At 44.5% G+C, this 13,896-nt stretch overlaps 2 protein-coding genes across 7 annotated transcripts in view; one reads left to right on the top strand and one right to left on the bottom strand.

The window, feature by feature from the left end:
* CLIP4 (CAP-Gly domain containing linker protein family member 4) overlaps positions 1–2,894 on the top strand; it is a 54,445-nt gene extending 51,551 nt beyond the window's left edge. For all 6 annotated transcript variants that reach the window (XM_037895572.2, XM_037895576.2, XM_043543536.1 and 3 more), the window contains one exon: positions 662–2,894. In XM_037895572.2, coding sequence (XP_037751500.1) covers positions 662–983 — 322 coding nt within the window. In that variant the 3' untranslated portion in view covers positions 984–2,894. The remainder of the gene's footprint in view (positions 1–661) is intronic.
* A 4,869-nt stretch (positions 2,895–7,763) lies between these two features.
* ALK (ALK receptor tyrosine kinase) overlaps positions 7,764–13,896 on the bottom strand; it is a 514,101-nt gene continuing 507,968 nt past the window's right edge. The window contains exons 28-29 of the mRNA XM_027833891.3: positions 12,696–12,786; positions 7,764–9,856 (exon numbers count right to left, since the gene is read on the bottom strand). Coding sequence (XP_027689692.3) covers positions 9,152–9,856; positions 12,696–12,786 — 796 coding nt within the window. The 3' untranslated portion in view covers positions 7,764–9,151. The remainder of the gene's footprint in view (positions 9,857–12,695; positions 12,787–13,896) is intronic.

Here is a 13,896-nt window from a genome sequence, read left to right on the forward strand (position 1 = left end):
TAGTTCTGCACTGCAAAGCACTATGGCCCTGTACCACTTAAATTCATTGGACAGAGCCAAATTTCTCAGTGTATTAACTATTTGTTCAGTTTTTGCACACTGAGCTTTCTGATCTCTGTTGCCATATGATACTTAGACTTACATAAGGAAAAAAGAATATGGGGATATTTCCGTTTGAGAAGGAGAATTCTCTTCAGGTACGGTACCTCACTGGATTCGGTGGAGAATTTGTGTTCTGTTCGAGTAGTTCGTTCATAATTCCAAGTATTTATGGTGTTTGTGTTTTTATTGCCAGCATGTGCTATAACACAATTTTGACCCGTTAATACTGGCTGGCCCTGCTGCGTCACAACTTGATTTGGCTTAACCTGTTCATAAGCACAGCAATTTGTTTATGCCGCTCTCTGTTAGTGATACGATTGTCTACTGTAAAGAAAAGGTTGATCTTAACATCAGCTAAGTGAAAGGGGAACTGATTTTCAATATGTTATGATGTGCTGGCTCTATTTGTAAATAACTGCATACTACTGAGATGGGATCTGAAGTAATCTATTAAAAGGGTAAATTAAAATGCCTTTCAGAAACAGTGCACAAGATAATCATAGGAAAAAAATGCCCTTGTGTGCTCACTGAAAGAAGCCCAATTTCTTTCTCTGACTAGATCTAGAAGCTCGCTGCTGCGGCGTAGTTGGAGCAACACCACTACGACTAACACTGAGGGATCTGTGAAACTACATGAGGGGTCTCAGGTCCTTCTAACCAGCTCTAATGAGATGGGCACAATTAGGTACATTGGCCCTGCTGACTTTGCACCTGGAATATGGCTTGGACTTGAACTCAGAAGTGCCAAGGGAAAGAATGATGGATCTGTGGGTGACAAGCGCTACTTCACCTGTAAGACAAACCATGGAGTCTTAGTTCGGCCTAGTAGAGTAACCTATCGTGGGATTAATGGAGCAAAACTTGTGGATGATATTTGTTGAACCAGAATGCTTACAACCTGTGCATCAAGCGCTAGTGCAATGATCTATAAGCATTAAACCACATCCCCAACATCATCTGCACGGAATGCTGACTTAAATTTTATCTAAACTATGAAACCTGCTTTTTTTGGTAATCTCTCTCTCTAGGCTCTAACCACCTCAAAGTCATATTAAGGAGTGGAAATCATATACTCCTATTTTGACACAGTCCCTGCCTGTGAGTTTCTTGTAAAAGCATTCTGGGTTTGATACTGCATTATTTGAATAATGTCCCACTCCCAGAAGGCCAGTATATCTGACATTCTTTTAAGTTGCTTTGTGATTCAAAGTATTTGGAAGATTTTCTTCCCTGTACTAATGAACTGATAAATCATTCTGCTGCCTTTTCATAACAAAGGAGATTGTTAAATGAGCCACATTAGTCTATGCAGTATTGGTCCCAGGATATCAGAGACAAGGGTGAATGCCTGAATATATCTTTTATTGGACCAACTTCTGTTGGTGAGGGAAACAAGCTTTTGAGTATGCAGAGCTCTTTTTTTTGACTTCTTCTTCTCAGACCTGAAGAAGAACTCTGTATAGCGTGAAAGGTATTCCTCCTCCACCTTGTTTCTCACATTAGTCTTTTTACTAGACACTTTGTCCATCTCCCTGTGAGCTAGTAGTAATAAGCAGGAGAAATGACTTTTTTTTTTTTTTTCCAAATCAGTTGTGAAACAATTAAGAATTTTATCATTCAGAAAAAAACCCATCCCCCCAAAAACGGTAATTGGAAGAATTTGCTGCTACAGTGCTATGCCTGTGAACAGCATAAATGAAACAGAAAAAAGACTGTAAAAAGCACAAATACACTGTTTCTGGTTTGCACTTTTCTCTGTGTGGATTTGTAAAAAGACAGCCGCATGCACTTTTGAAAATATAATGCACTTTCATCTCTCTCCTCTGGAGAGCTTTCCCCCACTGTTTGAAGACATTCTTTTGTTTGCTGTTGTTGCAGGCTACAGTCATCATGTTCCAATGCATATAGAACTTAGGTGGCACAACACATAGATATTGGTGACCTTATTATGTATGGTCTGCAGGAGGTATGATGCAGTATATATATATTTTTTAAGCAAAGGTTTTTACTTTGCATTTTATATATTTCTTCATTGTCCTTCAGAGCACAGTTTCTTCTTTGCTACATTTGCCATTTATAAAATTCGTAAATTGCCTGTGAATCTTCTTAGATGTAGCATGGTAACACTCTTATTTGGATGCAACATGATTTATCTCAGTCTTTTAAAATAAACGCAGTGTTTTCAGAATTTGTTTCATGTACATCTTGAACAGCTAAAATGCAGAACATGTTTAGCATGTATTAACAATACCTTTCTTAGTGCAAGTATACAGGTTTCAGAATATCTCACAGTAAAATGGTTTGCCACTTCTGAATGAGCTGTTTCACTTAGTTGAGAAGTGTACAGTGCTTTAAATTACATTTGTAGTATCCTGTTTTTAGACTGACTTTGTGCAGCTTCTACAATGTATTTTAAATATGGCTATTTTTTCTGGACTATTAAAAAAGGCTGCATAGTGTATTCTCATCTATGGAAGTTTTTAACTGAAGATAAAAATTGTAAATTTTGAATGTACACATTTTATTGTAAACTGTCTAAATTATAGCTTTGTATTTGAAGTTAGCAAGGTTCTGAACATCTGTATCTTCCATGTTTTATATCTATAGATATCTTTTTTCTGTAATTAACAGTATTCACTGATCTTTGATCTATTAATACCCATTCTTTTAAAGATAATTTGCTTTTGGGGGGAGTGTGTCACAAAATGATTGTCCTTTTTTTCCCATTACAAATTATGTAAATAGAACAGAGAAATGGCAGCTCTAATATATAAACAGGTTTTATATCTTCATGTAGTTTATCATAATGCTGTATGGTATAGAATTGCAAGCTGGCAAACAAAGTGTATACATCACTTAAACTGGTCTTGTTTCCCACACACACACCAATTTTGGGTAGTGCAATGTCTGTAATAACTTTAGGGCCTAGGCCACTGCTGAGACCAGAGACATTCCTGCTTTTTAATTCAAGATCTGCCTTAACCTGCCTGAGCACACTTAATGAATCATCTGTCCACTCTTTTCATGGCTAATGAGGCTAATGCTCTTTGCACAGCTGAACTATGGCACCTGAGGTAAAGGCACAGCTACTCCTGGTTCCCACTGTTCGAGGGCCTTGCTTTCCTGTTCTTTATGCCAAAAATGATCAGCAGTGGTGATAGTTAACCTTGACACTGCAGTGAGATTAAAGACCAGTGATGACAGGAAGACTGAGATCGAACCTGGCTCTGTGATTTTTAGGCATGTCACGTTCCCTGTCTTGCTCTAGTTCCCAGGCTCTACAATCAGGGGATGATGTTTAACCTTTTCTAAAGCAATAGGTGATCTTCAGCCAAGGCTCTCAAGATCTTCCAATATGACCTTGGGTGAGTCATTTAACCTCACTATCTGTTTGGCTTGTATAGCTTTTTCCACAGCTCATTGATGACTGAGATCGAATCTGGCTCTGTGATTTTGTCAGTCCTGTTGCCATTAGAAAAGAAACACCATGAACTTTAAAACACATTTACTTTGCTAAATAGCCACTGCAGCTCACGTGAAAGGAGATTAACAGGACTTGCTCTTATTTTTAGGTAGGAGTTGAAATATTATATGAAATTACTTCTACAGCTTAGTGATGTAATAGTTCGCCTCAGACTACAGGCCAGGTGTGATGTCCTGCAAAGGAATTGATGATGAGATAATTATTGCAAAGATTTCAATATATAACCCAACAGCTGGAATTAGTCAGTCATTTTATTTATCTTCATGCCTTTTGATTCACTACACTTGTTTACAATACAAGTACACTATTCAATACAAAATACTCAATGACCATATATTATGTTTTTAATATCCCTGAAGTGCATAGGCCCTTCCTTTATACATAATGTTGCATAAGCTGCTGTACCTGTGATAGACATTCTAATGAAGCATTGTTACAGACCAGAAAAGCTGGATGCAGATACTTTCCTTTGGGGAATATGGGGTAGGCAACATGTGATGTCTTTACAGGGATAAAAGGATTTTTATACGATTAGTTTTTCAAGGTTCTTTTACCAAGATGATGGTGGCAGCTCTAGGGCCCAGTTTGCAAAATTAAACTCTTCTTAACGTACCATCGACTAATCCTGGCGTGCATTGTAGAAAGAGACCACAGAGGCTTCTGTGACAATGCACCACCTGTGCCCAGACACAGCAAGGGAAGCAGGTGGTGCTACAGTTGGATGTGCCACTTGACTGGTTCATTACAGGCTGAAAACAGCTACCTTCAAGTAAACCTATCAATGAGCTCCCTGCCAGTCCCAGCAGGAAGTGGAACAACCTAAACTCAGATGGAGGCCATTGCCTTATACTTCCTGGCCCATGTCCCCCTCTCACACAGCCATAGCCACTTCCTTTCTCTGTTGTAATTCACCTTATAGCTGCCTGAACCTACAACACTGATGAGGTACATGGGCGGGGGTGGGCAGGGGTAAGGCTGAGCAGGAATCCTCTCATTCCCCCTTACACACACAGCTTAGCACCCACCTAGAACCTACTGAAATTCAACAAGGAACCACTCCTTCCTAGGTCTAGTCCACATGGGAATTAGCCAGTTTCAGTGTTAAATGACTTACAGCTACGCCATAGTTATTTTTCCATTAGACTGGGTGTCTTACAGGCCGTCGTGCTACCCACATTTCATTGTAGCATAAAGGTAGCTACATATGATACTCAAATGAAGACATCTACAATGAGATAGTTTATAGTAGAATCACAAGGCCCACAATGGGGGGAATACTGTGTACATGAACATTTTATATAAAACTTACTCCAAGACACACTGACTTTTAAAATATTGGTTCTGGACAAAAGTTTGTTACAAGCTTAAAATAGCATCTAGTGTTTTAGTTAGGACTCCCTGGAGACATGATGTGTCAAAGTGTTATGTAGGCTCACATGATCAGGCATTTAAAACTGAGCCTGTCTGAAGCAAGCCCTCAATTTCCCCCTCTACATACAAGCCCCTCTTCTACACACACTAGTGCTTTTGTTACTGGTATACAGCTGGAGGAACTTCAGTGAAAATACTGTGGAATTACACTGATCCTACTGCATTAGGCTTATGAACACTGAATAGCTTCAGATCCTCCAAGGGCGACTGGGGGTGCAAATAGCTAAAATAAAAGACTTTTTAAAAAACCTGAATATCCCTCAATCAATCACTGCACGACCATGCAGACACGGAGCTCTCCACCTGTTTTTCATCCCATTCACTTGTTCTGCTAACTTCATCCCTGCTCCCTTGTAGTGCTATGTGGTGACAAAGGCAACAAACCAAGCAGCTGTTACGTTGCCCTTCCCACCCGCTTTTAGGAAAAAATTTGTTATGCGTGTCTTGTTCCATCGCATTTTTAATTCCTTGTCTGAACTGATTTCTGCAGAGCATTTCACAAAGCATAGCAGTGATAATTCAGGTGAAGCAGCGCTATTACCACAGCATCTCTCAACCCCTTTAGACAAGACTATTATCGTTAAACATTTAAAGTGAACAGGCACTGTGCAATACTGGGATGTGAAATGCTATTTTAGCCACAGCACAAACAGGCAGCAGCAGGGAGAAGTTTCCTTTCGTTACCCCACTACCGGGATTAGTGTGCAGGGAAAAAAGCCTCTTATTAAGGCCCTGATCCTGCAAAGACATTGTCAGCGGGACTACTCAGACGCTTACAATTAAGCAACAGGCTTAAAAGCATGCATATGACTGGGGTGGGGGTAGTATATGTGTAGCAGAGGGCAGAATGTGGTCCACACAGTACTAAGCTGGAGGTCACTGTAACTGGTGACAGGCACTGCTCCATGCAGAATACTGCAGTGCACCAGAGGGCTCCCAAAGATGATGATTTGGTAAATGCCTTTATACACAGTTCTGGAACAGAGAAATAGAGCAATGCCCAGAGTTTTCACTAACCCAGCAAGGGGGTGGGAAGTGAGCACAGACACACTGAAATGGGGTCTGCTGGTGTAGCAATCATAATAGGGGTGGGGCTGAGATGGGTCACATTTTGTATTAGCAATAAGCCACAACTCCATCTTCTGAACTCCTCTGAATTCCAGGAGAAGTATGTCAGGAGCTGAATTCAGACCTACCTCTGTGGTTCCATGTCTTCATTGGCTCCAAAAGCAGCTCATTTCTGGTCATGTTTTGGATGTGGCTGAAACCGCTTATGCAAGATGATGGAAACTGCATGAGAAATGCCAACTCAGATTTCTGACATTTGGGCCAAAATCTCATGCTAAAATCTTGTTCCACCCCATTCAGCCTCAGCCCTAACCCTAGCCTTGATTCAACAGATCCCAACCTCCTCCGCCTAAGCCCAGTGCCAATCTGAACACCACTGTTCTAGCCCAAAGCACTTTGCACAGAGACTATCAAGAGGAAGATTTCGTTTGAGGTTTGTGCGTCTTTGAAGATCTCATCCTACCCTACAGTCTCTCCAAGAATGGTAGAAGAAAATATTGTCAGGAACTTTAAATTACAATTCCCCATTTTCCACTGACCAAAACATGCTGTTCATATGGGCCAGCTGTAAATGGTAGTAATGGTTTTAGCTCTCATTGTGAGACTCACACATATAAGGTGATTTCCCCCCCCCACAATAAAATTATAGATGCACACCACAAGCGAGAGGCAGAAAAGAAATCAGTATGTCTCCTTGCTCTTCCCCTGAATGGGGAGGAGGGAAAAAGGCTAGTCAGGCATCTGTTCATCTTCCTTTGCTGATGTTCTAAAGCATCTTTAAAAAAAAATGCTACTTTTAACAGAAGCAACTGGAAAACTGTCAATAACTGGAGTTGCAGGGTCAGGCAGTCCCAGGTCTGTAGATCAATATGCTTGAAACGGACAGTCACAGTTTATTAAAATTTCAGCTACGCTCCTTTAAGGCCATACAACTACGCAGACTAGGTTCTTCCCTCACCTATACACGCTGGTAGAGCAGTAAAAACTCAGAGCGGTTTCTTGTCTTGAAAGGAGTGAAAGAAAGCAGTAAGATCATACAGCTTTCCCTTGGGGTCTGCTTGAAAAAAATTCATCTGGACCCTTTTTGAAAAAGGAAAAGAAAGCTGACATGTCTAAAGAAAACTTCAGGTCCACGTGGATAATACTGCAGTGCAAACAGCCTTGATGGTACAAAGTAAAGCTCAGTCATTGGAACACATTGTCTTTCCTGAGACAGTAGAAGAATTCTTCACTTCTTGTAGTAGCAAGAGTAGTGTGAATGCAACAGTGCTAAGCTAGATGGAATGGCAGCCCTGTTCCAGTGTCTGTAAGCAAGTCACTCCTCTAGTGGCTGGTCCACAGAAAGGATTAGAAACCCCAATACTCTTATAGCTCAGAAACATCCTTTTAGCTCAAGTGGAAGAGGCCTCTGTATTTGCCACCGACGGTCCTGAGTTCTGGCCCCCACTACAGCCATGAAATCCATGCAGCCGTGACATGTGACATACCAGTAGCAGATGAGTGAAGTCCAAAGCACCCACAGAATCATTACAGTTCACAACTCAAACCTGCTAACATAAGCTTCATTTAAAAAAAAATTGATGCACAATTTCAACATTACACTACTAAGACTTCAGCATTATTTACCAGACGGGTGGGGGAAGGCAGAGCAGGGACAAGAACTTCACTGCACCCATACTTTAAGGGGGGGGGAGTGTCTGACACCCCAAAGACTGGGGTGTTTTGATCTGGGGCTCTGGTTTCTTTCGTTAGAGAATTTACTGCAAAGTTTGGATCCAAGATTGGATGCTGAACCACTCCCCCAAAGTTAAAGGTCTTGGATCGAGATCCATCTCTTTTATATTCCTTTGCTGCTGCTCCCATAGACCTATTTCTATGGAAATAGGCACCATGTATTTTAGGCAGCACGGCTGCTTTGGCAGCCCCATCGGAGTATATTGTAAATTGTTAATGTACATCTTTACAAATGAATTCAATTCTTATGTGTATCTTGTAACCACACACGTTTCATGCACAAGGTGTACAGAATGCATCAGTGCAGCTTTGGGCTTTTAACGGACTAGCAGACAAGAATTCTGTTAAAGGAACAAGGGTAACGAACCCGTGAAATGCAGACACTACCTAGAATCCCGATGGGGGTCAAGCCTTCTGGTTGGAGTCGTTAGTAAAGGGCATGTCAAAGGGCATTTCAGACCTTTGTATTTCCATCTACTGGTGATTTCTCACTGCAAAGGCCTTTTTAACTTCTCTCTCACACAAGCCTGGCCCTGTAAAATTCCACCTGAATTCCACTGAACAACAAGAAGTTCCTGTAGAACACAATGCTTCCTTTCTGTAGCACAGAAAGAATTTTAAAGGCCCAGTACAGTCCTTGGCTTTGGGTCTGAAAAAAATATAAACCATCCTCCTTTTGCACTTCATTCTCTTCCTCTACAGTTAGTTAACTTCCCATCTTACTCACAAACCAGACAGTGTGACTGGCATCTCTCCATTGCTCTGCCAATGATACTGTAATTACCGCATATTCAAGGGCTGCTGCAGACTATGTTACAGCTGTAATGCAACTTGGGAATGTTCCCCGGTGTCTTCATTCAAAGATGTTTTATCCTTTTTGTTTTGAATAAATGGTTCTTTCCCTACCATTGCCATCCATAGGGGATTTCAAGTGTCCCATTCCACAGCAACCAGCAGCTTGGCAAGGAAAACCCCAAACATGAAACACTCAGGCAGTGAATCCTGACCTTACATTTAAGCGGAGCGTACACAATTGAGAAGAAGCGCACACGGAAGGGCACGACACGACAATGACCATGCATATAAGTTTATGCAACCGAAAGCTGGGCCTTATAGTTAACGTTAATATCCCCCCTTTTTCGTCGTAGTAGTAGAGGCTCCGATGAGTTGAAGCTTCTGGGTTATCTGAAAACACAGCTTCAAAGGGTGGCACTTCAGAGCTAGTTGGCACATAATGAAAGTTAGCGCTGTCTGCTCTCTCTTGGATGACAAGGACAATACTCTCCAAGCTCAAGAGCCACACAGAATGAGAGTCAAGAGTGCAGAGGGCTCTCAAGGCCCCTGATGGGCTACGTGGCTCTTGTTTCTAAGGACAGAGTCCTCATAATTGCTAGCGCAAGGTGGGGCAGAGGCTTCCAGGGGTAAGCCCTGCTGTTGGTATCCATAGTTGACGTTCCCACAGGGGAAGTGGCGGAGCCTGAAGAGAGGCACTTCCTTCACGCTGGCTGTTAGTGAAGACGGTTCTAAGAGCAGAGAGGAGCCTGGCAGCCTGCTAGTCAGAACACCGGGCCCCACAGTACAGTTTCCTTCGTGCCCCAAATTCTCCCTCTCAGACACCTCTTTCTCCAGCAGAGAATTGTTTTTGACGACAGGCTTCTCTGAAAACCAGGAGCCGTATGTTGGATTCCAGAGATTGGTAGGCTTATTTCTGGACCCCCTGCCTTTCTGAAGCTCAGAAGCTAGGGTGGATTGCGCATAGGCCATGTTGATGTGTCCCCCTTCCAGGGCTGGTCGCACATTAACAGGGACCGGAGGCTCGGGGGCTGCCACTTTTGCCAAAGGTTTTCCAACTGTGACGGCTGAGGGCAGAGGGGGTGGAGAAGGCAGGGCCTGCTTGTCACTCTCTCTCTTTTGGTGTGGGGAGACCACCAGAGGAGGGATTGCTTTGGGGTCTTCTGGGCGCATTGGAACCTTCTCCTCCTCCTCAATGGATGGTCCATATTCCACAGGTAAAGCGGTGGTGATAACATCGGGATCCTACAGGGGAGAACAATGAGATTCTTTCAAACTCTTTTGCCACTGCTGATATTCAGGCATTGTCGCCAATTGCCTCTTGTTTATAAGAATTGTCCTGTATCCATAGAGCATCTTTTGCCACAGAGGAGCGCAAACTTTATAAAAGGAATCTCAGGGAAATGCAACTACCACTGGGGTGGAACGTGATAGCTTTTTTTACCAGCACAGAGAAACACAGCACATGGAGTTTAGTGAAGAAGGATTCCCAGGTGCAACTGAAACTGCAAGGAGAATGTTGGGATGACACAGATTGGAACACAGAGTTCATACCATTCGCTTGTAATGCAGATTTCAGAGTAACAGCCGTGTTAGTCTGTATTCGCAAAAAGAAAAGGAGTACTTGTGGCACCTTAGAGACTAACCAGTTTATTTGAGCATGAGCTTTCGTGAGCTACAGCTCACTTCATCGGATGCATAGCATATCGTGGAAACTGCAGAAGACATTATATACACACAGAGACCATGAAACAAAACTTCCTCCCACCCCACTCCCCCGCTGGTCTACTTGATCTACTTGATGATCACTTTAGATAAGCTGTTGCCAGCGGGGGAGTGAGGTGGGAGGAAGTTTTGTTTCATGGTCTCTGTGTGTATATAATGTCTTCTGCAGTTTCCACGATATGCTATGCATCCGATGAAGTGAGCTGTAGCTCACGAAAGCTCATGCTCAAATAAACTGGTTAGTCTCTAAGGTGCCACAAGTACTCCTTTTCTTTTTTTGTAATGCAGAAGCAGTTACAGCTGTGAAAATGTAGCAGCAATGTGGAGGAAGGTGGGGACTCTAGGCATGCAGGGTAACATTTTCAAAAGGACCTAAGCCACTTAGGAGCCTAAGCCTCCATGGAGTCGGGCCCCTAAGTAATTTAGGCATTTCAATGGGACTTAGGCACTTTTGAAAACGTTCCCCAGAAAGCTGTAAAAGTATGAGAAGTTGGGTCAACTGCTTACTATTAATAGACAACCAAAAACAAGTTAACATCTCCACGTGATGATCTAAAAGCACCTTTCAAAAATTAATGGATTAAACCTCACAATGATCCCTCTAATTTTTCCCATCCATGTGCAGAATGAATTTTGTTATGTGCACCAATATGAAGGTGATGTGTGGTGGGGGTGGGGCCAAGAGGTTTGCAGTGTGGGAGGGGGCTCAGGGCTAGGGCAGAGGGTTGGAGTACGGGGGGTGAGGGCTCTGGGGTGGGGCCGGGGGGGATGAAGGATTCAGGGTGTGGGAGGGAGCTCCAGGCTGGGGCAGGAGGGTGGGAGAGGGTGAGGGTTCCAGCTGGGGGTGCGGGCTCTGGGGTGGGGCTGGAAATGAGAGGTTTGGGGTGCAGGTTGCCCTAGAGCTGCGATGAGGAGGGAGGACTTCTCCCAGCCCTCTCTTGCTGCAGCAGCTCCAGGGCCGGAGCCGGAGGAGAGGCGTCTCACCCCGCCACAGCCCCGGAGTTGGGAGGGGGAGGCACCTCGCCCCGCCGCAGCCCCAGGGTTGGGAGAGAGAGGCACCTCGCCCTGCCACAGCCCCTGGGTAGGGAGGAAGAGGCGTCTCGGGCTGGGGAAGATGTGTCTCACCCCGTCACAGCCCTGGAGCTGGGAGGGAGAAGCGTCTCGGGCCGGGGGAGAGGTGTCTCTCCCCACCACAGCCCCCAGGCTGGGGGGCAGAGATGTCGCTATTGGCCATGCCACAGCCCCACACGCCCCAAGCTTCCCTATCACCATCCCACACCTCACCCCACTGCCCCCACCTACCCCCTATTCCCCACCTCACCCCACTGCCATCTTCCATCCCACACCTCACCCCACTGCCCACACCTCACCCCACTGCCATCTTCCAGGCCCACCTGTGTGCAGTGTGCACACCTGTGTGGCTCTGCTAATTAAGTGTGTGGCCTTTGATGGCCTCTTGCACAGCCGCGAAGGCGTGCACCTTCGAGGGAACATAGCTCACAACACCCCAGCGGGTGGATCAGTACCAGCCCTATTTTACACATGGGGAAACTGAAGCTCAGAATGGTGAAATGACATGCTGCCTGGCCTTGTGCAGGTCTGTGCCAAAGCTTGCAAGCCAACAGTTTCTTGACTGCTTCATTTGCGAGACCACTAGACTAGAAGAGCTGGGTTAATGAGCTGTGTACTAAAAAGGGAAATCAGGTTCAAGTCAGGAAACTCAATCCCTCTGCTTGACCTTAGAGCTCCTATAGCACTGCAGTCCCCAAGAAATGTAACCTGAATCTAGATCCAGATTGCCCCAGAGTTCACCGCTGCATCCAGTGTTCCAGTTCAGATCCATCTTGGCTCTAACCAAGAAATTTCCGTCTGGATCCAAACCTCTCCAGAGTTCAAGGGGTCTACTGGAACTGGTGCCCTGGGTCAGATCCATCCCAGCTCTGTACTGGTCAACGTCTTAAGAGTTAAAATGTGCAAAGTGGCTGCTACCTGGCAATCCCCTTGCAGCACAGCTAGGGAAGAAAGGAGTGAAAGTGCTAGAGTGCAACCTGGTGGACTGGCTCAGGCCTTTGGCTTGCTGAGGAACTGTACCTTGATGTAGAAACAGCAGTCACAGAGTTGCTATGCCTGTGTACAGCCTCTCCTCCTGTGGGGTGTGTGCATGGGCAGTGAGGGAGCACCCCGCTCTTTGGGCAGTGAGATGGAAGCATGTGTTTCTGAAGGGCAGAGAGAATCCATCACCTCTGTTTACTACATGACACTGATTTCGGGCTAACACAACATACATGTTTAGAGCTCACTGAGGTAGTGCAGTACTGCCCACTGGTTGTCTTATGCTGCAAGATGAAAAAGCAAATACCTGCGTGCAGTATTCAATCCTCTCCAGTATTATGGCAAAGTTTGGCCTGTCTTCAGGCTGGTGCTGCCAGCACTGGGTCATTATACGATACCTACAACAGCAGAAGGAGAGAAAATCATGACAAGCAGGAAGGCAAAAGGAAGATTCGTTTGGTAGTTAATGAACTTCAGTTCACCATGGTCCATCAGTACCCACCCGCCCACGAAGTGTTCATTGTCACCTTCCACGAAAAGTGAAAAAGTCCATCCTGCTGTGGCTTCAAGTGTAGGGGCCTATACCACTCTCCATCTGCACGCAGATAGCGCACCTCAAGGGCCAAATAGACCCTTAAATGCTGCTGGTAGGAACGTGTCGTGAAATTGACACCACTGGTGAAAAAATCAGGCCTTTGCTACATATGGGGAAGACCTAACAAAGTGGCTATTTCCATCCAATCCCCTCCTCACTTCCCACAAACTCGAAACATTATGTCTGGTACTGGGGAGAAAAACACCTCTATGGAGAGGGAAGCTGCTCCAACTGCCATTTAGAAATCAAACTGATACGAATGGGGGTATGGATTCAAAGAAGTGGTTTGGGAATTCCCACAGAGGTGCCTTGCCAGGAGTCTCTTCTACCATACATCCTTTGAAAATATTCCTTCCAAACCATGATGTTCCTTTTCCACACAGCCTTAGGTGGGCCATTCAGATGAAGACAGGATGTTACTCCATGTCATACACTGCCCTTGGTGGCTAGTCAGGGAAGTATCGCCTTGAGAAACTAAACTGGAAGCCATGCTGTACTGCAGGAGATCTAGTGATAATTGTGTGCTACCTTTTATTCCAAAGGGTCCCAACACCATTGAACTGATTTTCAAAGGCACCGAGCCCCTACAGCATATTTGAAAATCAGGCCATCCAGGTAGATGTACTGCTTCACCCACCACCTGTGCGGTGGAATCTAGTGACACTTCAGAAAAATGACCTGCCCCAACTGAAACCATACAAGGAATTCACTGCAGGCAGGTTAGAACATAATTAACTGAGCCAAGGTTTTGCTACTTGTGAGCAACACCAGGGATCTTTCATGGCCACAGGTGGTCAGAACTTGCAGTTTTACATCTAATCTGAAGGACAGAGCTATTGACCAATATTTTTTAATACACTAGCCAATGGTCAATACTTCCCAAGAAGGCACCAACTACTAACCTAAAAGGGCT

The sequence above is a fragment of the Chelonia mydas genome, chromosome 3, assembly GCF_015237465.2.
Source record: "Chelonia mydas isolate rCheMyd1 chromosome 3, rCheMyd1.pri.v2, whole genome shotgun sequence".
Classification (NCBI taxonomy): Eukaryota; Metazoa; Chordata; order Testudines; family Cheloniidae; genus Chelonia; species Chelonia mydas.